Consider the following 24,805-nt stretch of genomic DNA (forward strand, 5'->3'; position numbering starts at 1 on the left):
AGCGTCATATTCAACATATAGGCTGAGCGGAGGGTTTCCCGTAGCAGTATACAGAACATCATTGGCCGTAGTTCTGTATGCACCAGTTACATATAATAAGAACGGACGTTGGGCAACATCTAGTAATTTACGGAGTCTCTGTGTCGGGTTGTTATACCAGATGGCGCTTGAGTATGAAATTTGCCGTTGTACAACCGATCTGTACAAAATGTTCCTAAATTTTTGGCGTATACCCCACTTTGGACCTGCTGTGCGTCTCAATCTTTGCATGGTGTCTTGAGTCTTATCAATTTGTTTCGCCACATGCGTCGTGAATTTGAACTGATGGTCAATATGCACTCCAAGATATTTCATACATTCAGATATTTGCAGTCGAACACCATTGATTCTTATGCAGGGACGCTTTTTCTTGGGGTGTGGCCATAGTAATTTAGTTTCAGTCACCTCCATGCTGAGACGATGATCTTCTAGCCATTTTGACAGTTCGTTAAGCTTCCCCAATATTCTGAAACACGATACTCAAATGTCCCGCAACTTTACTGTGTGGTGATGGTTGTCAATTTAAATTATCGGAGAACTTGAAACGCGAATCCAACTAAATAATCAACAATCCAATCATTGATTGTATGTAAACTGTATTGGATGTTACCCGATTGGAAAAACCGTAAAATACATACGGTAGAATTATTCGATTTCAGTATATGCATTACAATATGGTTTTAAAGAATTGATGGTCAAAATGATCATTGACTGATGATTAAACGCATTTTCCACACAACTTTATCGGTTTATAATAGAATTTCACAGTTTTATGCGAATATTATGAGGCGGGGGCTCAGGACATCTGTCCCAGAAATATTTTGAATTCATTACCTTCGAAAAACATTTTAAATTAACAGAAATTGTGAAAAATATAGCCCATAAAGATATTTTCTTTCAATATTTTAATTTATTCAAAAATAATTTCAATTTTCGATTGTCTTAGGTCAGACGCGGGACCCCCTATACCCCCTCCTGCATAGGTTTGTTACATTTTACTGTGGTAAAAATCTTGCCACTACTTCAAAAGTAGGTTGAAGAACGGGTCATCGCTGAAATCAAATAGATTCAGGGGAGGAAACGGGACATTCTACTACAAAAAAGGACGTATGGTCAGCGGAAAATATATGTAAATATTATGGCCTGTACAGAGAAATAACTCGCATACTTTGAGCAACACCAATCATTTTTGACTTCCGACGTCCCTGAAGAGGAACGTTAAATACCTTCACTGGGGGGGGGGGGGGGAATCAAAAAATAAAATTTACACGGAAAGGATATACCTATTTTGAGTTGAAAAGCTGAAAAAAAAAAAAAAAAAACATTTATCGAATATACACATACGGATGAATTTTTATTTGTGCACATTGTTTTGTCTGGTTGACTGTGAGCCTTAATTTTTGTCAAGCGAAGGAGAATGAAGTAGGATTCTAGGAATATTTTAAAATAGTAATTCTTCATATGCTTTTCATATTCTGCTCCCTTTTCATCTACAAAGTTTTCATTTATTTGTACAATTGCACTTGATACTGTTAATAAACTATATAATATGATGCTGGTAATGTCCATCAGAATTCCTTACAATGTTTATAAATATAATATAAACATTAAATAAAATATAACACATAATATATTAGGTTTGCCCCTCAAACATTCTTTTGCGTACGATTTTTTTTGCGAGGGTAGGCGGTGCAAATGTTCAAATTTATTGTCAAAAACAGCTAATTGATTTGCATAAGTTGTTGCAAAAAATATTTTTAAATAAGTGTGTTGCTTATTGAAGAAATATAATTTTATGAATATAAATGTTAATTCAGTTTTAATCTTTAACTATTTTCAATTTTTAATTAATTGCAATTAATTTTAATTTTTAATTAATTTTAATTTTTAATTAAGTTTAATTTTTAATAAAAATTTCGTCTTAATTAATTTTAATGTTTAATAAATTTTTATTTTAAATAATTTTAATTCTTAATTTTTTTTCGTATTAATTTATACATTTTAAGTACGTTTGGGTGCCTGCGAACTCAAGGTTGGGCTTCACCGATCGACACCTTCACTGTAAAAAATCGCCCTCCCCTACACATCACACTGGATCCGCGCCTGTTTGCACTAGACCCAGAATCCGGAGTCTCATGTCCTTATATGAACAGATCCAGCTTCTTTTTCAAGAGAACTCGATGCTTTTCTAGCTGCTACTACAGCTTTAGTCCTGCGACATCAATGTAATTGAATAAAAATTGGTTCAAAATAAAGGAAACTGTTCAGTTCATAAAAGATTTGAGATCCATGCATAAATACTTGGGTTACAACAGAATAAAATTATTTTAATTTTAAAATTTAAAATTCAATTTTAAATTAGATTGTGTCCATGACATCTCAATCTTCATTGTTTTATGAATTTAACAGTTTTCTTCATTTTGGATCAATTTTTTGATGTCATGCTATTTTATAATGCGCGAAAGTTGTTGAAAATGATTTTGAAAATTTTCAAAAAATCAAGCGTTTTAGATATGTAATCTTTCGCACTGACACAGGTTGACATATACAATCAAAAATGCGTGTACCAAATTTGAAATAAATAAATGGTTAAATAATATTTTTACTGATTTTTCCAGTAGAGCACAATTTTCCCCATATTAAAAAATAGGGGACCCCCATAATAAATATTCACTTGAGGTGTGGAATCTCAGTGACAATATTTTGGGATGAAATTTGGTTCTAGCCAGCTTGGCACCGTTTAATGACTCAGGCAATATTAATTTACATTAATCATACCTGCAATTGATGAGAAACCAGTATTTTGTACTTTGTCTAAAACTAATTCATCCTATAGAGTGCCACATTCATAATCATGTCGAAACTATGTCATACTTCGCCTGTGTAACACATATAACGTATTTATATAAAGGTTTACATTTGTTTGAATATAGTGTTGTCCTCTTTAAAGAATCCATTTGAATTCAACTGTTTTGGTCAACGTTTCATTTGCTTCTTATTTTCATGATTACAGGTGCAAATAACTACTTTATGCATTTCAACTTCACTCAGTGCATACGTCACACTGTTTTGCTTATTCTCTCCGAAAGTTTACATAATATTACTCCATCCGGACAAGAATGTGCGTAAACTCACCATGAACAGTGCGACGTACAAGAGAGCTCCAACCAGTAGCACAACGTGTGCAACTTCTTTCAATCAAGGCAGTGGAAAAGGTAGAAGAATTTTAACATTTTATTATTGTTGTATTTTTCATTTTGAGTAGAAAAATTTACAAGTCATAGAAATGCCTTGTAATTAAACTACTGACCAAGTTCCATCAACACTACACTAGTGGGGTATTGGCTGTATGTACGTAGAGGCAGGGCCTTAACTAAAGGTCAGGATCATCTCTGTCGGGAATGGTTCTCTTGTGGGCAGGCCCATTGTGATGTGTGCAGACTTGCTGACCTCTAAAGCCGCTGCACATGCTCAGGTATACTCGCTCAAGTGAACCTGAACGTGTGTACAAGACATCTGGTATACCCGTTTTTCCCTCTTTCGCGCTAATAACGAAGTTGAGCAATGGCAACTAATTCATTAACTTGTAGGAGAAGGAATTACCTGTTAAAAAGTCTAACCACAGAAAGCAACAGGCCTTACAACCATAGGCGTACGCAGAATTTTCTCAAGGGGGGGGGGGGTTACTTGTTTTTTCCTGCAAAATAACAATATAATCTCGGCTTGAGAGGGGGGGGGGTTAGAACCCCAACAATGCTTACGACAGTACAAATATCCAATTGTTACATTTTCCTCAATTTTCTCAAATATAGATGGAAGCACCAAAAAATCAGATACAATACTATATATACGCATTCAGACTGTTGGGTACGCACACTTAAGGCCTCCCCCCACTTATACATACGCTTTTGCGCGTGCGATAGCTGTAAACAACTCCAGAACCGCCTTCAAGAGTGTGCGTGTAAAGGCGAAAAAAAGTGTACGGTTAGGAGTGTGGGCTGGAACTAGCCATTCAAGCGTTCAATCGCGAACTCAAAATCATGCGTCTAAACTCAAATCAACCCTACAGGCAAAAACGGAACGAATCCCTCGTCTCTACGTCGTCTTTCTTCTTCTAAAAAAAGAGATTTATACTATATAAATGATTTTTTCAGCGATAATATTACTTGAATTTCTTTTTCAGTCTAATTGACGATTTTTCTTCCTTTTTTCAACAATTTTTTTTTAAAGAAATAATAAATTAGTTCAATGGGAACCCGGTTAATCAAAGGGCCAAAATAATTGAAGTCATTTAATTAGTTTGAAATTATTTCTTCAATTTAAGAGTCAATTTTGAAATAATTTTTTCGGTACGTAAATATCATAAAAATGAGAGAATTTTCATCATTCACCAATTTTATAATGTAAAAAATATATATATTCAAAACATGAGGCCACAAGTCTGGTGCATTATCCTTCTCATGTAAGGACTATTCATGTAGTCAGGGATGGCGCCCACTAGAACACGACCCGGAGATCTCAAGTGCAAAAAGATACTCATGACAATGAGATCTGGTCAAAATTTTCGACATTCAGAATGTAAATTGGTTATCGTGTGATTCCAATCAAGTTGGGACCAAAAAGGACCCCCACAAAACCCCATCCAAATTGCCAAAAGTGCTCCATCCAATCCTGATCCTTCTGTTAATTTCAGTAATGATTCCGTTGTCCATGGTAATTTCTTGTCCCAGGTATACATAGCTTTCTACTTCTTCTATCTCTGTGTTGTTGAGCAAGATTGTCCTCTTCAACGCAAAGGGGTTGAAAATAATTTTAGTCTTTTGCATATTCATTTTCAAGCCCACCTGAATACTTGCCTTCGCCAGTTCTTGTATCATTTCTTCTAGTTCGTCTGGATTACTGCTGATAACAACAATGTCGTCTGCAAAACGCAAATGGTTTTGAAATTCTCCATTTATTTTAATTCCTTTTTTATCCTAGTCCAGTTTTGTTTTCTGAATACTTCTTCTAAAACAGCGGTAAAGAGTTTTGGTGAGATAGTACACCCTGTCTGACTCCGTTTCGAAGTTTAATCTTTGCTTTTCTTTTATCCAAACGAATCGTTTCAGTTGCTTTGTCATATTATATTTTCTTTGTGATATTGATGCTGTTAAAGAGAGAGGTGCGATCGAGTCGATGTCAGGAAGAAGACTATTTACAAGAGAGGACACACACATCTAGCAAATAACTAGAAACGACCGGTTCATGGACATGCAGTGTCATCTATACACATACATATATAACATATAAACTAGTGCGATTACATTTCTAACACCCGCCCTTAATCGCTTATTTTCAGACAACACAAATGCATAAGTTCACACAATACAAATTTGGCAATGCTTTCGTGAGCATATCAGCAATTTGCACTTTAGTACAAACATATTCAATTTGAATATTATTTTCTTTGATAACATCACGTAAAAACTTGAGCTTAGTGTCCAAGTGCTTTAGCCTACCATGACTATTCTCATTTGTAACACATTTAATGCAAGATTGATTATCTTCATATACAACAAAATTTTCAACATTAATTATTTCAGAAGATACGTTCTTAAACCACAAAATATCTTGAATTGCTTTTACCATAGCAATAACTTCTGCTTCGGTAGAAGACAAAGCAATACAGTTTTGTTTCTTGCACGACCATGATATAGGACAGTCATTTATCATAATAATATTACCTGAGACTGATTTTCTATCATTGGGATTTGCTCCCCAATCTGCATCGACATACACAGACAATTTCGAAACAGGGGAATCATTTCGTTTATATTTCATTTTCATGTCAACCGTTGCCTTTAAATATCTAAGGACCCTTTTCAAGGCACTAAAGGCAACGTCAGTTGGATGCTCTTGGAGCTGACTCAAACAATTGACAGCAAACAGAATATCGGGTCAAGTAACGTGAGCCAGGTACAACAGAGAACCTATGAGCTCCCTGTACGGTCCTTCGAACAAATTCCCACTCATAATATTAGCAGATGTTGATTTCGGTTCCATTGGAACAGCTCTAGGTTTACATTCATTCATATTAAATTTCTGTAACGACCTTAAAATATAGGATTTCTGATCAGGGTCATTCAAGTATTACGTCAGCATCAAGGGAGGTTTCCGATTTGCTGACTTTTGATGACAAGGGGGGAAGGGGGGCTTGGATGATGCTTATGTAATCAACCACCCTTTATGAAGATATGAAATATTCTTAATGGCATCTTATTCGGAGCGCCAAAATTGGAAAAAATCTTTCGATAGTTATTGGGCACCTGAACTAACATTCTACCTATTGATAAGTCCCCTGCAGCAGGGTTTTCCAACCGGTGTTCCGCGGGTTCCATGAGAGCTTCTGTGGGGTTCCGCGGAACCAAAACGGACGGAACCCCAAAATCCCGGAACCCTGGTTGCTTGAAAAATTTTCTTGTTACTGTTTCACCTGAAGCAATTTTTTATTTTTATTTATATTAAGAACGGGTACTCTAAAATAATTTAGAGAAAATATTGGATAATCGACCAGTAGAAGACAAAAAATATTCTTGTTAGCTCCTTTCTTTCTTTCTTCCTATTCTCGCACACAAGTCCTTCAGACAACAACAGTCAAGATGACTTCCTGGGAATTGGTATTCCCAAAACTCTCAAGACCTACATGAGGATTTTTAGAGGGTCTTCCTTCAAAGATTCGGAAGTATTAAATTGTTCCTTTGCATTCTGTGCCCCCACCAGCCTGCCTCTCTTCCTTAGAATAGCCAATTTAGATTCATGACGTCAGGTTCTTATCACTTTTCTGACTATCAAATCCTAAATAGCAATCCTAAGACAGAGAAAAAGAAAAAGCTTTACTTTCTAACTTGCCTGAGGTTATATTCTCCCATGCTACAGATTCGTTACCATAAATGGAACCTCGTTTACACAATGTTCAAGAGGCCACGTCAAAACGTCGTATAAGGGTGAAAATCGTACAATTGAAACTTCTTACAGAATGACCCCCCCATCCCACAGACCATCCCATAGAAAATATCACAAAAATTCAATGGTTTCAATGGCATTTTGTTTGTTATATAATAGTAATTCTTGAGAAAAATTAGCCAGAATATTAAATTTTTCAAAACAATATTATAAATTACTCAAATAACTAATTCACATTTCATCACCGTTGCCTAAATCCTGAGTATTCTTCTTATATTGCTCTGAAGACTTGAAAAAAAAAACGTAACTTTTCACTTTTTTTTAAAAAGTTTTGTTTTCCATATGTAAGCAAAGCAGATAACACTTGTACATCGAGTCCAACTCTCTAAAAGTTATCTAAAAGAGAAGAACCGAAATACTGGATATCAGTGTTTTCAAAGTATCAGGGACATCACCAACCTTTGTCAAGGGCGTCGCGGTAAGCTGTCGACATTGCTGATTGCCTATTCAGTGCTTTAAAGGGGGTGTTTTTTTTTTTAAACTATTCTCAGTAGGACTGTAACCAGACAGGAACTTGGGGGTTCTGGTGACCCGGGCGCCGGACCACAGGAGGCGAAAATTTCACTCTTTAACTTCTCCCCAACATTAAAAGGGGACCCTCTTAATGCGTGTTTGCCCCGGCTGACCAAGCATCTGGTTGCGGTCTCTGATACCGTACCTCTGTCAACAATCAGTCAATTCAAGATATACGGAAACCTGGATGTTGTGAAGATATTTATTATTTGAGATGTTAAAAAAAAAAAAAAAAAAAAAAAAATTAAGGAAGGAAAAAACTCATCTCTGCCTCTACCGTTAGTCGAACCCGGGTCCCTCGATTGCCGGACGAGTGCTCTGACCACTAAGCTACAGAGGAGATAGAGATTTTCCTTCACTAGAGCGTATATATGTCGAACGGAACCGTGCAATGGACGACGAGCCACCAGATGGCTATATATATGACATGAATGTCGCTCTCCACTTGTTAATACAAGATATACGGAAGACTGGATGTTGTGAAGATATTTAACTTAAAAAATTAACATCTCAAATAATAAATATCTTCACAACATCCAGTCTTCCGTATATCTTGTATTAACAAGTGGAGAGCGACATTCATGTCATAATCAGTCAATTATTCTATCAAAGTTTAGGGCTTTTGAGGTTACAATATGCAATGAAAAACAATTATAGTGATACATTTTTGTAATTCACAATAATTACATCGATTCAATGTGTAGAAATGATCATTCTCGGAAGAAGGTCTCGAGAAAGGCATTGACATGCGTTTTTTTTCTTTCAATTATTCTTTTGTTTAATATTGAAAGAAAAGCGTAAGGGAAATTTCCCACGAGTGACCATCATTGTATGTGAGTGAGTTCACCGAAAATGTCAATATTCCCACCCCTAGTAATAACACATAACCGCTCTCAATGTCTAATCAGTGTTGGTCATGTAACATCCCATGACAAGCAAACATTTAGCATGCTCCAGGAAAACAAAATGGTCAATTGCTAAAAACTGACCGTCCTTTCACTTTCGTGTTTTTGCTCAAGTTGGAATTTTTCGCTCCTCTGAGGCCACGATATCAGTTTGCGCTCTCTTTTATCACAAGGGAAGTGATCCAGCGATTTGGCTGTGGTTTCGTTGTGTTCTCATTTGTTTGAAGCCTCAGCTCAACTTGTTTGAAGCTTAAGAATAAACAGTTTTGGTTCATATTCACTATAGCTGGTGCTGGTTTGTCACCCTGGACGACCGGGGCAGGGGGGGGGGGGTTATACTCACCCTTTCTCTTACTTTGACCACTCGTTCCACATTTCGGATGAGAATGGTGTATGCCAAAATTCACACTCAACCCATGACCTAGTACAGTGAGTAGTAATTCTTTCCTCTTGTTCTGTATTTTGTTATCAATATTATATATCGTTAACGACAATTTCATCCAAAGTAGTGACTACGATTTTTATGAGGAGGGGCAAATATGATTTTGTCACCCTCTCCACTTAAATTCTGATGATTTTATAACGGTATTTTTGTTCTTCACTGATATTTGCCGTCCCTCTAAAGTTTGGCGCCCGAGGCAGTTGTCCCCTCCCCAGTTCCGGTCTTGATTTCATCTATTTTTTTTTACTAGTTTCTTGTTCTTTTGGCAGTTTCTTGCATTTCGTGAATTTTAATGTGAATACTTAACGAGAAATCAGTGATAGTGTGTACTAGTTGTCAAGATTAAAAAACCGTGGGTATTTGTGGAATACTAATTACATAGCAGTGAAATATAGTAGCCCAGGTCGATAAGATACTCGTGAACTGTGCCACAAGATGCTCAGAGATGTCATGTGTTCAATACCCTCTTTTGTCCTTCACAGTGCTTTTTCTGATACAAGGAACTATTGCGAAAACAGCGCCATGATGATCAAACAGCATATTGCTATTGAAGAAAATCTGCACACCAAACGTTTGGTATTCAAACCCCTCTCGGTGAGAAACAAAAAAGCCGTTCGGAATCGGCTGTGAACTGTATAAGTAACGGCCTAATTAGTTTATTGAAAATGAGAAAAATGAATGTGGAGGGGAAAAAAAGATAAAAAAGGACATGTTTTTCGTTATCCTAAAGTTATGTGCATAACTAGGATGACCATACGAAAAAAAAAAACCCGGACATTTCCATTGATCCATAGCTCATGTTAAAATAACGAATTCACGATTCAAAAATTCAAAGTGAGTTTTTTAGAAAGCTTGACAAAATTAACATTTTTATTAAAACGATGAAATAACTGAATATTATCAGAAATAATTCTGCCCCGTAAAATGTGGATCATATGGTCACACTATGTGTAACTCACAAATATATATATTTTTTCACACTTTTATCTACTGCAAGTGAGGATTCTTGTTTCGCAGAGCGAATGCGGACTTTTAGGACACCCTGTATATAGAAGAAATATTCAAAATTTGTTAAGGGTTCCGCGGAATAGCCTCGTTACCATCAAGGTTTCCGCGCGGGCTTTCCCGTTGGAAAACCCTGCCCTACAGACAGGGCCGGTCTTAGACCTGGTGGCGCCCGGTGCAAAAACAGTAGCCAGCGCCCCTCTCCCCCCCCCCAAGCGCGAATCCAGAGCGATGTGTCAGACGCGCAAATTTTGGCTAGTCGTTACTGTCCCGTATGACCATTGACCGCCCAAAGAGTCCATCTTGGGATGGTTTACGCGAAAAAAAAAAATACGGGACAGATTCATTCTACCATATTATCAGATTCTTGGTGTGGTGATCGTCCCCATCGCACCCCACTCTTAGTTGGATATTAAGGGACGAAGAAGTCGGAAAAAAAGCTTCTTCTAGAGAATGGGATTACTATTTAACTTGTAAACAAGCATAAAAAACCAACTTGTTTGATTTAATTAAGAGATTTAAAAACATTAAAAAAGCAAAACGTCACACATTCATGTAGGATACTCATCACACAAAGGATCTATCTTCGTCGTACTTATTTTAATTGAATTTTATGTTAAAATTCGTGTAGTGCACGCATCACGTACGAGCTAAGATGATAATAAAGGTGGTTAAATTAAAGTGACATTTTCGCACTATTTCTTTCACATTTATAAAACTCATGTGAACTTGATTATCCCTTTCAGACCCAGTACTAAGAAACAGAAGGGGCAAGCAAAAACCAGCTAAAGCACCGGGCTCTGAAACTTGGGAGGTTCCCCAAGCCGAATTGGGGGGGGGGGCGCTTGTAACTCCTTTTTCTGAGCATAACCATTTGAAGGAGACTCAAAGAAAAGACTGCCTCTGAGAAAGGCCCTCACTACGGCCCTGGGAAGGGGCACGGCCGTCTTAAGAGCATCATGGGGCGCCCCCGGGCCAAGTGGGTTTTCTGAGGCCCTACCTAGTAAATTCTAGAAAATTTTAACTAGATCTCATTTTCGTGAGGCCCTTCTACTCTTGAGGCTTCCGGGCCGCGCCCGGTTGTGCCCATGCGTTAAGACGACATCTCTGCAGAAGAAAAGTTATCTCTTAAAACGAAATCTACAGAAGACTCCCTGTAGATTTTTTTTTAACCTCAGGGACTTCGGCTTTAATCTCAATGATAACGCACAATTCTTGAAGTTTAGGCTGAACATCCCTGAGGTTAAAAAAAGAATATGTAAAGTGAAAAGAAGCAACCAACACATTTGTGCATACAAGGTCTAAAAGGATTATGCATAATCACCGGTAAAAGTGATAAATGTTGCAAAATTTATCAAACTTACCGAGATGATTGGTGTTTGGGAGATTTGTACAGAGCGAGCTGTTCTAAAAAGTAGTTCGATCTATGGTTCTATTGTTTCGAATTTGCTCAGCTAATTGTAACTTCCAACTGAAGTTACTGTTAGTTACAACTGTTCTTTCTACATGTCCTTTTAATGACAACGAAAGACCACTCAATCTGTACGGTTCACACACATATACGATGCACTCAGGGGCAGCTCGAGACAAAACCCCCAGGCTCTACCTTAGCGGGGCCTATTTTTGCCGACCTCTCCAATTAAAAAAAAACGTTTGTTTCAATCGCTTCGTTTTGATGCGTTCAAAGGAACAGCGATATTTTATGTCATAACATGTCGAATTTTTTTTTTGCCCTTGGCACTCCTCCTAGAGCGGGCAGAAATAATTTTCCCATTTTACCTCGGACTTGACGCCCCTCCAAACTTTTTTTTTGCCCTTTCACCTCGGACTTGACGCCCCTCCAAACTTTTTTTTTGCCCTTTCACCTCAGATTTGACGCTGACACACCCAGTGCCACCGAGCTGCCCCTGGTTGAACTAATAGAATCTGGCCAGTGATCGGGGGCTCCAAAGTGCATGGGTTTTCTCGTGAGAGCACATTTTTTTTTCCTCGTGTGACAAGTAGGAACGAGGCCCAAGTACAGGATCCCTATTTAAAATGGGGTCAGCAAAAATTAAGTTCTAGTTCATTCGTTTTTTTTTCAAATATTTATTCAATATTGTTTTTACGAAATACTGTACTGCATTGGCTATTCGATTGTGCGTTTTTAATAAAAGTAATGCAAGTCGGGAAGAAAGAGGTATGAAAGGCCTCTGGCTCAAAATCTTTCCCACATCAGAAGACACCTTCAATTCCTGTAATACTCCTCACAACACAGGAAAACACTTTTGCTCTCGGTGGTAGAAAAATTGTGAGACCGAGGGCGATTCCTCTATTGTTCTCTTCTCAGTTATTTTTCATGTATATTTTACAGTTATTTTTTCAAACACGTATCTTCAAGATATCTCTCTAGTCATGTATATCTAACGCGTTTCAGCACCTCTTCTCATTTAACGCCCGGTGCAATTGCACCGGTCGCACTGCCCTAAGACCGCCCTGCCTACAGAGCCACTTTAATGATCTCTAAATTTTTCTTTATTTTCACGGATCCTTCAAGTGCTCTGGAAATGTTTCCGGGCCGCTTAAGTGCTCTGGAACTGTGCCACGCATCACTCAAGTGATTCTTAATTATGCCACGGATCACTTAAGTAATCTGCGAATGCTCCGCGGGTAACAAGGAAACAGTTATTTTCCGGATATTATGCTGAGGTGAGCTCGGAAAGAAAAGTCATCACGTCTCCGCCGGGACTCGAACCCAGGCCCTCTTGCATACCGGGCAAGCATGCTACCATCTACACCACTGGAGACACATGAATCTGCCTTCCTAATTTCACGCACTGTGTCGTGAGGCGCTGAAGTAGAGGCATTAGTAGCCTCTCTTAACTTCAGGAAATGGCCCCCGGGTGGGACGGTTTTAGAGAGATTTAGATGGCTTTTTTTCTCAGCCAGAGATATCAAGGAAACAGCATGCTTGCCCGGTATGCAAGAGGGCCTGGGTTCGAGTCCCGGCGGAGACGTGATGACTTTTCTTTCCGAGCTCACCTCAGCATAATATCCGGAAAATAACTGTTTCCTTGATATCTCTGGCTGAGAAAAAAAAGCCATCTAAATCTTCCGCGGGTAACTTGAGAGATATGTAGAACCGTACTGGGAGCCGCTTAAGTGTTCTTAAACTGTGCCACATACCACTCGAGGGATCTCTAAATGTGCCACCAAGTGTTCTGCAACTGTGTCACGGGTTACATAGGTGATCTTTGAATGTGAAAGAAAGTGATCACTGAGACCTACCTCAGTGATCTGAAAATGTGCCACGGGCCAATTAAATGCTCTGGAATTTCGCCACTGGTCATTTAAGCGATTTGTAAATGTGCCGCTTATTTCATTTTTACAAAACTAGGTTTGAGGGGGGGCAAGCCATATCAGATAAACTTTAGGGCCACATTTGGTCAGTGGGTCAAGGGTTTACCATATATGGCTTAAAGGGTGGGTCGCAATGAGTTTTTAAAGATAAATTTTGAGTTCTTACCCTTCAAATGGCACTGAAATTAAAAAAAATCGATTATATAATAACATATAAAGGTGTTTTCTTTCGAAATTTAAATGTTCTTTTAAATACTTTTTTGCATTAGAAAATAATTTTTTTTCGTCTGGGGAAGGAAGGCGCACGAGTCCCCTATGCCCCCCCCCCCCTCTCGCGTGCGTTTCTGATCCCACCAATATGCGTTAGGAGGTAGGGGGCAGTGATGACGAAATTTTGCTGATGGGGGGGGGGGAGGAAGGAGGTTGGAGTTTTGCTTACTTTTGCTGACGGGGGGGGAGGGTCAAAAATGGCCAAAAATTTGCTTGCTTATACTTGAACGGCCCCTCAAGATATAAACAATCAGAATAGAACTCAATATGAATACCTAAGAATTCTGTTGCTAATTCGTATTTTGACATTTCGAAGTCTTTAGACAACATATCAATAATTATTTTAAGCTCCTTATCATCTGAGCCGGTAATTAACAAATCATCTACATACAAAGCAATGATAATTCTCTTAGCATCATTAAAATTTCGCATAAAAATACACGGTTCAGAAATACATTGAATGAAACCTACTTTGACCACGAAGTTGACAAATTTCTGATATCATTGGCGTGGGCTCTGTTTCAATTTGTAGAGACTTTTCTTCAGCTTGCACGTCCGGCAACTCTCGTCGTCATATCTCCGAGGTTGATCTATGTAGATCACTTCATTTAAGTCGCCGTTCAAGAACGCGGCTTTCACACACATCTAACACAAACACTTGCAAATTCTCTTGAAGTGTCACTACGAGTGCAAGTCACAAAGCCGAGATATCGATGACTGGTGAATGTGTTTCGTTGTAATCCAGTCCTTTCTGCATGAAGCCGCGAACTACAAGCCGAGCTTTGTGCTTGCCATCGCGTTTCTTTCTGCAGACCCACTTGCATGAGATTGCCTGCTTTCCTCTAGGAATTCCCTCCCGAGTCTACACGTCGTTCTTGATCATGTATTTCATCTCTTCGTCCATGGCTTGCTTCTAGGGTCGCTGTTCCTCTTTCAAAAGCGATTGAATATCGTTGTAGTCAAGAGTTTCTTGACAGGCAACCATTGCCATATAGGTTTCAGGATCAGGATACCGGATCAGCTGTTTCGTTTCTTTTTCGGATCTCCTTCGTTCTGGTGTGGTATGGCCGTTTTCGTCACTTTCCTTCTTCGTTGGATCGCCATCACTGTCCTGAGAAGAGAAATTATCTTTCACGGTTGCATCATCAATCGGGTCATCTATGTTGTCATGATGACGTCCTTCTTTTCTTCATTGAATTTTAAATTTCTTGAGACTATGATACGTTTCGTCTCTATATCCATGAGTCCGTATCCCATTGAAGAGTATCCGACGAAGATAATTTTCTTCGATCTTTCATCCAGTTTCTTTCTGAGAGCTGCAGGAGTTAGCACGTACGCACTGTTTCCAAAAACTCGAATATTGCTTAGATCTGGATCAGATCCAAGCTTCAGTTTGTACGGTGTACAGTTCTTTACGGTATTGCTTGGAATTCGATTATGCTCGAATCGCTTCACCCCACATTTGTTTCGCAAGTTGGCTTCGAATATCTTGAAAATAAAAGAGCATTCAGAGAGTATAAAAGTGGACGAGGTGACCTATCATTGTTTACTGATAAAAGAAGAGTGTTGAAGAAAGCGATAAGGGATTTAAAAAAGAAGTTGAATCTAGGTTGGCAGATAACATTGTTTCTGACCCAAAATCATTTTTTTGATATGTCAATAATGGATGTAAGGGCACAGTTGGCCCCCTCTTGATAGGAGGGTCTAGGTTAGAGAGCAATGTAGACATGTGTAGTGCTTTCAATGACTTTTCGCGTCGGTTTTTAATGGAGATAATGACGTTCAATATACGGGTGTTGTATGGGGTAATACCACGACATTCAAGTGGAAGATGTGGAGGTCCTGAATTTTCTAAACAAATGTATGTGCAAGCAAGGCATCAGGACCGCATGATATCTATCCGAGAGTCCTCAGGGAATGTGCTAATGAATTGCTAGGGCCAGTCGCACAGATATATAGGAGCAGTGTTGCTGAGGGTATCGTCCCAAAGCATTGGAAACTTGCTAATATTGTTCCGATATTTAAGAAGGGTAGTAGAGAACCGGTGTCCAATTACAGTCCAGTGAGTTTGACGAGCTCCATCTCGAAAATTTTGGAAATTATCATCAAAAGGCAGTTTGTGAAGTGGATAGACTAGAATAATCAGCATGGGTTCAGGAAGGGGAAGTCAGTTAGGGGAACTAACCTCTTTTGCTTCTATGATCACGTGACTAAGACTTTGGGTAAGAGCAAAAATGTAGATGCTGTTTACCTTGATTTCCAGAAGACATTCGATCGGGTCCAACATGGTAAACTCTTGACGAGTTTACATGAGACTGGGATTGGGGGCAACTTTGCTGAATTGGATAGAATTGTGGTTAAGAGATAGGTCTCAACGAGTTATGGCGAACGGGGAATTCTCTGGTTGGACAGGCGTCACAAGTGGAGTTCCTCAAGGAAGTGTTCTTGGCCCCATACCTTTTTCACTTTTTTGTCGATAAACTTGCCGATCAGGGTATCGATGGGATTGTTAGCGAATTCGCAGATGACATGAAGATAATGGGGGTAATCGGGAACCAAAGCGATAGGGAGTTGATGCAGACCAACTTAAACAGGATGGCTGCATGGGTAAATGAATGGAGCATGACGTTTAGCGTTGATAAGTGCATGGTTGCTCTTTTTGGTTCGAACAACCCACGGTTCTCTTACGAGTTGAATGCAGCTAGGGTCACCGATTTGGGAATTCTCATTGACGAGCGGTGCGTGCGTGTGCGTGTGTGTGTCAGAGAGAGACAGACAGAGATATCTCATTTTCAAAAAGGTCTCTTCGCGTTCCCCTAAAGTCATTCTTCCACTTTTTCGAGGCTTAGTTCGTCCACCAAACATGGCCCCCGCTCTGTACCTTGTGGGATATAAGCAGGCTACCTTGCGGGTGGGCCATGCTGAAAAAAAGAAAAAGCCCCGCTAGCCACCAAGACCACGAGCCGACCTCCGATCCCCGCAAAGGACTACAAACACTAACACCAAACCACGGGCAGGCATCCCCGGCCCATAAGCCACAGGACCCACCCCCGCCGAGGCCCCCATCGCCCCTGACTCACGGCTATCACGTCCCCAAAGTCCCCGGAAACCCCCCGCCAGGGAGCCCGGGCGGATCGCCCGCAAGAGGCCAAGGAAAACATCCCAAACCATCCGCCTTCATCACTGTACTCTGTTCCCAACCATCAGCCAATATCTGCAACACCAACTTTTCTCATCTTGTCTTCTGTTGGAAGGGTTTTTTTCATAGGTCCAAATCTGAAAATAGAACATGAAAAACAGGATACATGTACAAATTCAGGTCCAATGAACTATAAATATGTAAGTGGGAATTATCGGTATTGATCAACTGCTGGTATTAATAATGTCACAAGACTGAAGGAGCCGGGAGGACTTTCCATTGCCAGTTAGAGACATATTTAGATATGTATATTATAGACCTAATGATGAGATCAAGTCTGGAGAAATTACAAAGTTCACTTGAACATACAAAGTTCGGTTGCGCACTACTGGATTCACCGGCGGTATACATTCGAACACATGAATATATTGATGAATAACAATAATTATGCCGTTTCGTACAGCAGTTGAGAAAGTATATATGTTACGGTAAAAGCCGGAAGAGTGGTAAAACCTAGGTTTTACCAAGTCGAGTTGGTAAAAGCCCGAAATACTCTTGAAAACGTATACATTTCGCGCTTTTACCAAGCACTTTGGTAAAAGCTGACATTTAGTAACTTTCATGAAAATTAGTAAGAATGCGGATTTTCTAATTTTCATAAATTTGAAAGCTTGTCATTTATCAATCACAACGATCCCGATGCTAATTAAAATCTTAATTAATTAACTAATTAGTCTTTCAATTTCGTGAAAATTCGAGATTAGCCAAAAATCTTATATTTCTATAAATTATCTTTAAACTAATTTCCAAATCAAAGTTGGTTCAAAGAATTATTCTCTAAATCAGTGGTTATCAAACTTTTTTTATCCATGGCCCCCTTTCAACCATTTTTCGTTCCTGTGGCCCCCTTGCGAACATGAATAATTTTCTACTCCCCCCTCCCCCGTTTTCCAATTAGAAGATAGTTATTCAAAAACTGTCTGAAGTAAATATGTTTGAATTTAATTTGATTAATTTTTAATTGATGAAAATAATGGAAAAGCAAAATGAACATAATAAAATATAGTAAAAAAATAGAATGGGCCTACATTATTTTTAATCAATGTAAACTCTGCGCTTGAAGACGTCTCAATGTCATCAAGTTACTGTACTAGATGAAATTTGTATTATTTCCAAATTAATTATTTTTTTGTGTGTAAATAATTATGGTTTCATCGAGAAATGTCAGTTGTAGCTTCCAAAATACGCATTCTTATAATGATAAAAATCACAAAAAGTGTTAGCAAGCAGTTTTATTAATTTTATTCTCTTCATGCGGATAAAAGTAGTAATGAGTAAAAGTAGTAATGCCACACAAATGAATCACAGTTGAAAAGTTCAACTTTCACATCGTTTTCAACAATAATAGATGTATCAAGGATATAGGTTCATGTTGTAGCCGTACTATAAATTTAAAAAACTGAACTAAAATACGTGTGAAAAATTTTTAAATATTTGTTTGAACCATTCGCTCCACAGAAATCATGTACGCAGTGACAAAACTGTTCATGTCAACATAATAATGATTCATTATCAGGATTTCAAGCCCATAGGAAAATACAAATAATCAAATTTTCAATTAAGAAAATTATCAGTTTGGTGACTTCAATTTCGATACGGTGAAAATCTGATACTTCGTTGGATGACAAGCTGCCTTCAAGTGGCTTTTTGGTTAATAATGTGGCTGTTCTCTCGCAGGCGAACAAAGCAACGTGCGAGTTGGCTTAAACACAACACAGTATTTCACATAGCAGTCTGCACTATATTTAATATACAGGGCGCATAGGTAACGGAGCATATGGCATTATACTGACTAACCATTGGTCGTAAAGCCATACTTCCAGCTGGAAAAAGTACCCGAATAATGTGTAGTACTCAGATATTTGATTCATGTTGCCAGAGGTTACATAGTTATTAAAATAAAAATGTTAACTTTTTATGCGGACACCCTGTGCCCCAAAACCCAATTGGAAAGTTGTTTCCCGGTCTCCAACAGAAAAATTCAACTTTCTTAAATACAATATTCACTGAGATATTCGAAGAAAGTTAGAAAAAAAAAACAGCATTAAATGCAGGAAAACCATTTTACCCGCATTCAATGCTGTTTTTCCCCAAATTTCCTCATTTTTACCTTTAATACCCTTAATCATGAATACAACTAGATCTCTCTCGTAAACCTGCATTGATCATATCTTTATTCGAAACTCTAATAAAATTAATGAAATTTCATCATCTATTTACAATACAGAAATAACAGATCATTTCCCTATTATTTGCAAAATAAACTTTAATTATCATGCTTTAAAATCAGATGATAAGATGGAGAAATACATTAGAAAAACAGATTTTATAACACTAACATCTTACTTAGAAAACTATAATTTTTTTTTTAAGAGCCACACCCCTGGATTCATCTTTGATGAATTTATCTTAAAACTACAATCTCTAATACACAATCATTCTAAATACTACCATAAAACTCCTAACAAGAAATCCTACAAACCTTGGATAAATTCAGACTTAGTCCACTTAATTGAGATTAAACAAAAATTATATTTAAAAACTAAAAAATATCCATACGATATAATGTTCAAGCATGCTTACAAAAATGTTGCAAAGCTTGTCAAAGACAAAATAAAAATAGCTAAGCAAAACTATTACACAGTACAATTTTTAAATTGCCAAACGTCAACTGAACGCTGGAAACTAACGAATAAAATACTAGGATCCGACTTCAAAAATCGCATACTACCCACTGAAACAAATTTACGCCTCCTTGCTAATAACTTTAACACTCATTTCATAAATATCACACAACAAACAATGGTACAAAATAACTTTCTACAATTCGTATGTTCCAATGAAAACTCTATTTTTCTTGCTCCGACAGATATTGGTGAAATTACAAAAATGGTAAGGTCCTTGCGCAATTCGGCAACTTGTTTTGATATCATAACTGCTAAGGCTTTAAAAAGTCTTCCTTCCTGCACTTTACAAATTCTTACAGATCTTACAAATAATTGTATTGAAAATGGGGAATATCCTAAGTCTCTCAAATCAGCAGTTGTGATCCCTATTTACAAAAATGGAGATTCAAATTGTTTGCATAACTATAGACCTATTTCTATCTTATCTCAAACCTCTAAAATTTTTGAAACAGTTATTAAATCCAGAATTTACTGTTTTTTATCTACTATTAATTTTTTTTCGAAAAATCAACATGGTTTTTTACCTGTCAGTAATACAGAAACTGCTCTATTGACATTCACTGAATTTGTTTATAAGAATATAGATCATTCTAAAAAAACAATAGGAGTATTTCTAGACATCAAGAAAGCATTTGACAGTGTTAATCATAGTATACTACTCTCGAAATTATATTCTTACGGAATTTGCATTTAGTATCATCAAATCTTATCTTGACAATAGAACCCAGATGGTAAAATGCAATAGCTTTCTGAGTAATGTCATGCAAATAAAAAAGGGAGTCCCTCAAGGATCGGTTATGGGCCCGCTGCTATTCATAATCTTTATTAACGATCTTTGTAACCTCGACATAGTAGATAAAATTATAATCTTTGCTGATGACAGAGTCATACTTTATTCAGGCACGGAATATTTGGCACTCACTAACATTATTAACAACGACCTCATCAAAATTAGAAATTAGTTTCAATACAATGATTTACAAATAAATGTAACAAAAAGTAAATTTATAAATTTTTCTCTTCAATCCATTCCTCAAATCAACCATAATATAACTTTCCATGTATGTTCACACTTCACCTCGTGCCAATGTCTTGAACAAGTAACATCCATTAAATACCTTGGCGTTCATATTGACCAAAATTTGAAATGGAAATCGCATATTAAATACCTTCAAACTCGGCTCCGTTTCATTTTATATAAGCGCTATCATCTGAAACCGTACATTAATAACCATTTCCTTATAACATTCTATTATTCAATGTTTCATTCATATTTAATGTATGGTCTCTCAGTTTGGGGAGGAGATTATCTAACTAATATTAAGCCTATTATTTCTCTCCAAAATAAAGCTATCAGATGCATCACTAATGATTATGTTACCCCTCTAATTGATCAATTTCATCGATTAAGAATTCTCCCAGTGCGTTAGCTCTACTTTTATAAATCCTTATTAATAATAAAAAAAACACCAATACTCCTTACCTCTTAACGTATCCCGTACTTCTGCTCGTCTAAATGCCATCTACTCACTGCCATTAGTTCATAAAAATATTCTTGAAAAACACTTTTGCTTTCTGATTCCAAAATTCTATAATAATCTACCCAGAGAAATCACTGACACTACTGCATTTACTTCCTTTAAAAAACGCCTCAAACTTTACCTACTCGAACTCATTAACATTAAGTCCCATTTCTGATTACATCCTCGAACATTATGCTTAATTAAATCATATCTTTAAATCACCTCCCATAATCCTGTACAAATTCATGTGTTGGCTCCATATTTATTATGTATATCGTTAACATGATATTCATATTTTTTTTCCTTTTGTGTATTTTGGGTAAATATTAAGTCTATATTAAGAACTCATGTTATTATTCATGTAATTTTTATAGCACATCCGCCGTTGCATGAGAATATTCTTTATTGTTTATATTGCAATTTTTAACATATTCATTTTTTATTAATTATACTATTTTTATCTGTAACTACTATCTTTTTTAATAATATCACTGTACTATATTTTTTAAACCTATTCATTGTAACAACCAGTATGGGACATCTGTCTCCTTGGTTGCCAATAATATCATATAACATGTATTCACACAAATTTTAAAATAAATTTGAATTGAATTGAAAAAAAAAATTGAATTGAAAATTTAATTTTTTTAATTCGCATATCTCGGTGAATATTGCACTTGGAAACGTGAAATTATTTTAGTTGGCATCGGGAAAGACAGAGCAACAACTTCTTAATTTGGTTCTTTGGCACACAAGGACGGTATAAAAAGTTTTTTTTATTTTATAACTATACAACCCCTTACAACATGAATGACATCTGAGTTGCACACGTGATTTGGATACTTTTTCTGGTTGGGTATGTCTCTAAAGGCGGATACACACTACAATGACGTGACGTGCAACCACGTGACGTCAGATGGCGCGGGATCATATCAGACATTACGCGGTGTGCACACTGGTGTGATGCATTAAGACCGAAACACACTACGATGTCGAATTTGTGAAATCTTATTCGTGGAAGTTCTGTGACGTGGAATTCCCACGTCACAGAATTTCCACGAATCTGAATTCACAACGTCTCTGACATACAACTTTATTGCGCTAGGCGTTTGTGCTCTCCAAGCGAGACCCATCCAACACCTTCTAGAGCAAGAAGCCTTCGCCCGCGATTTTTCGATGCTGTGACGTCATCTCACTTCAGCCTGTTTTTCCCCCATCGGTAGTGTTCGTCTCCCTGATCGCCATATTGACAGTATTAGCGTGCACGTGCGCGCATTTTTTTAATGATATATAATTTATATTTTAAACATTTATTTTATTCGTTTCTTCATAAGGCAATAAATAATATTGTTGTACAAGTCCTTTAAAAAGAATAGTTGAAGAAAACAACAGCTAATCCGGCCACCAGCGAGCTTTGTTTTCGGTGAAGAAGTATAAGTCTATATCTGTGCATCTGCATATAAAATCAGGTGAGTTCAGTTTTTACTATTACATGAAATGCATTGATGAATGGGGCTGAACTTTCCCCTTGTCCTTAAAAACCGCTCGTTAAGTTGTTGTCCTTAACTAAGGAGCTGCGCTATGGATAGCGTGGAGGACAATGTCCCAAGATGCACTCTCCCCTTCTCCTTAGGTGACGGGTTACAGAGATAAATCCGGTCTTTCGGTTCGTTCAATTCGGCTCTTCGGTTCAGTTCATCCATTGACCAATCAGCGTAAAGCAAAAATTTTACAACTACTACTAAGCATCAAAAAAAATATTTCTTCCACATTAATGGCAACAATTGCTTTATTTACATTATTTTCCCGCAAATATTTTCATTTTTCTGTTTTTATATTAGCATGCGCAGATGCTCTTACATCTGTATTAATTTGTACGTTTTATCTGCATGTGTAGGTTTTTTTTCAGAGACTGTTTTTTTTTTTTTTATTAAATATCTTAAATTTCAACAACTTTTGTTTCTGAAAATCATATATTTTTAAATTTTAACTAGGTTATGTAAGAAAAATTAAATGTCCACGGAAATACCTAAATTTTTAAATTATTCGATTTTTTTTTATAAAAATTTTTTGATATAGAGATTGTTTGGGTAAATAGCTCAATTACTTGGATTTTTTTAATATCAGAATGCTGGGTTTCTTTATGATGCAAAAACCTTAGAGGCGGCATGAGGTAATTATTAAAAAGGTGTAATAACGGAGGGGTATGATATATCTCTAAATATGATAAAATTCCTCTTATATAAAACTAAAAAATCCAAAAAATAAAGCTCATATGTTACATTCGAGCAGAACATGTGCTTATTGGTTGAGTTTTTCGTGTTTTATATAAAATGACTTTTATAAAACTTGAAAAATGCAACCAATAGTCCCATTGGTTGTATTTTTGAAGTTTTGTAAAATATCTTTTAGTATAATCTTTTATCATAATTTTAAATATATTTTATCATAATTTTAAATATCTTTTATCATAATTTAAAATATCTTTTATCATAATTTAAAATATCTTTTATCATAATTATATTGATAAAAAAAGAGTTACATAGATGCTTCGTGGCATTATAACTGAGAGGTTGATGCAACATTTGCTATGCTCAATGACAGGGGGAAGATATGTTGAACATTTTCCAAGTCTATGAATTTAATGTCGATGTTAGAGATATATTCGGACTTACTTCTCATATTCCTAAACAAATGCCAAGTACATTGGATCCCACTTAATAGGTTTATCAATTAGAGCCCTTGCAATATTCAGTTGGGGAAAAACTATATTCTTCGGTGAGTGATCTCTCACTCAGGGAAATGTATTTCGCAGCGATTTCTTAGGAAGGATCTCACTGTACTGCAACATAGCAAACAAGTTGTCAACTATGTAATTACATATATTATAATGTAGTATTTGCGCACAGGTTATTACAATAAGGTTATGAATTTTCTATCCAACTGATTCTCACTCCAAATTCACTACAACAAAAAAATTCAATAATGTAACATCCACACACATTGTTTTTAATTACAGATTGCAATCGCAAACAAAGAACACCCATTTACTGCTCATGAATAAATTTATTAGATACATGTGTGTACCGTATTATCAAAAGCATTTCACATGCACAATTGCACATACATGATCGCGCTGTATATGAATATAAGCCTACGTGCTGATCAATAAGATCATTCAAAATGGACAACTTTGAGTCAGCACTGATAGGTCATCACTTGTCATTTCATTCAGCAATTTAACCTGAAATAGGGAGGGGGGATGTAAATTGAAAAAAATTAATGAATATTGTGAACTTTGTGTGTGTGTCATAAAAATGCCATAACTGAAAATGAAAAAGGTTCAACTTGCTCGAGACCTCTTTAATAAGACAAATATAAGATGTAGCATTATGATAGGCCAGACATAATATATTTTTACTGTAATACATGTTATTCCTATTATGAGGGAATTTATTATTTACGATTATATAGCTTAGGCCCCTTTAACACGGAGCGGATGCGGACTCGGGTCCGCATACCCTTTCAAACGAGCATCTTTAGTTCGAAATTCGTGCATATAAACTGTTTTTTCGCAATTTTTGTAATTATTTTTCTCCTTCACCCCTGATTCAGTGGCTATAGGCAGCCTAGAGGCATTCTTTGGTGGTTTAATCTAGAGCCACATAGAATATGGGAATAAAGATGTCTTCATTCCGATCCTCACAAGTAGTCGATGGGAGAAAATGTCTTCAAATATTTTAAAAATATTTTGAAAAAAAAAAATCCGTCTTTTCGGAAAAATATCGAAGAAAAATTCCAAAAACATCCAATGTTCGAAAAATCAAATCCAAAAACATCCAAAACTTTCGATGTTCCAAAAAAAAGAAAAAAAAATTCAA

The 24,805-nt window shown here is 36.9% G+C and overlaps 1 protein-coding gene across 1 annotated transcript in view; it reads left to right on the forward strand.

The window, feature by feature from the left end:
* The window catches only part of mGluR (metabotropic Glutamate Receptor), a 375,829-nt gene that overhangs the window by 260,918 nt on the left and 90,106 nt on the right, over positions 1 to 24,805 (forward strand). Inside the window, exon 5 of the mRNA XM_089234664.1 lies at positions 3,053 to 3,254. Coding sequence (XP_089090790.1) covers positions 3,053 to 3,254 — 202 coding nt within the window. The remainder of the gene's footprint in view (positions 1 to 3,052; positions 3,255 to 24,805) is intronic.

This window comes from Pholcus phalangioides, unplaced genomic scaffold (genome assembly GCF_987345545.1).
Source record: "Pholcus phalangioides strain wild (caught in Gottingen) unplaced genomic scaffold, Ppha-v1.0 ptg000008l_1, whole genome shotgun sequence".
In the NCBI taxonomy this organism is placed as follows: Eukaryota; Metazoa; Arthropoda; class Arachnida; order Araneae; family Pholcidae; genus Pholcus; species Pholcus phalangioides.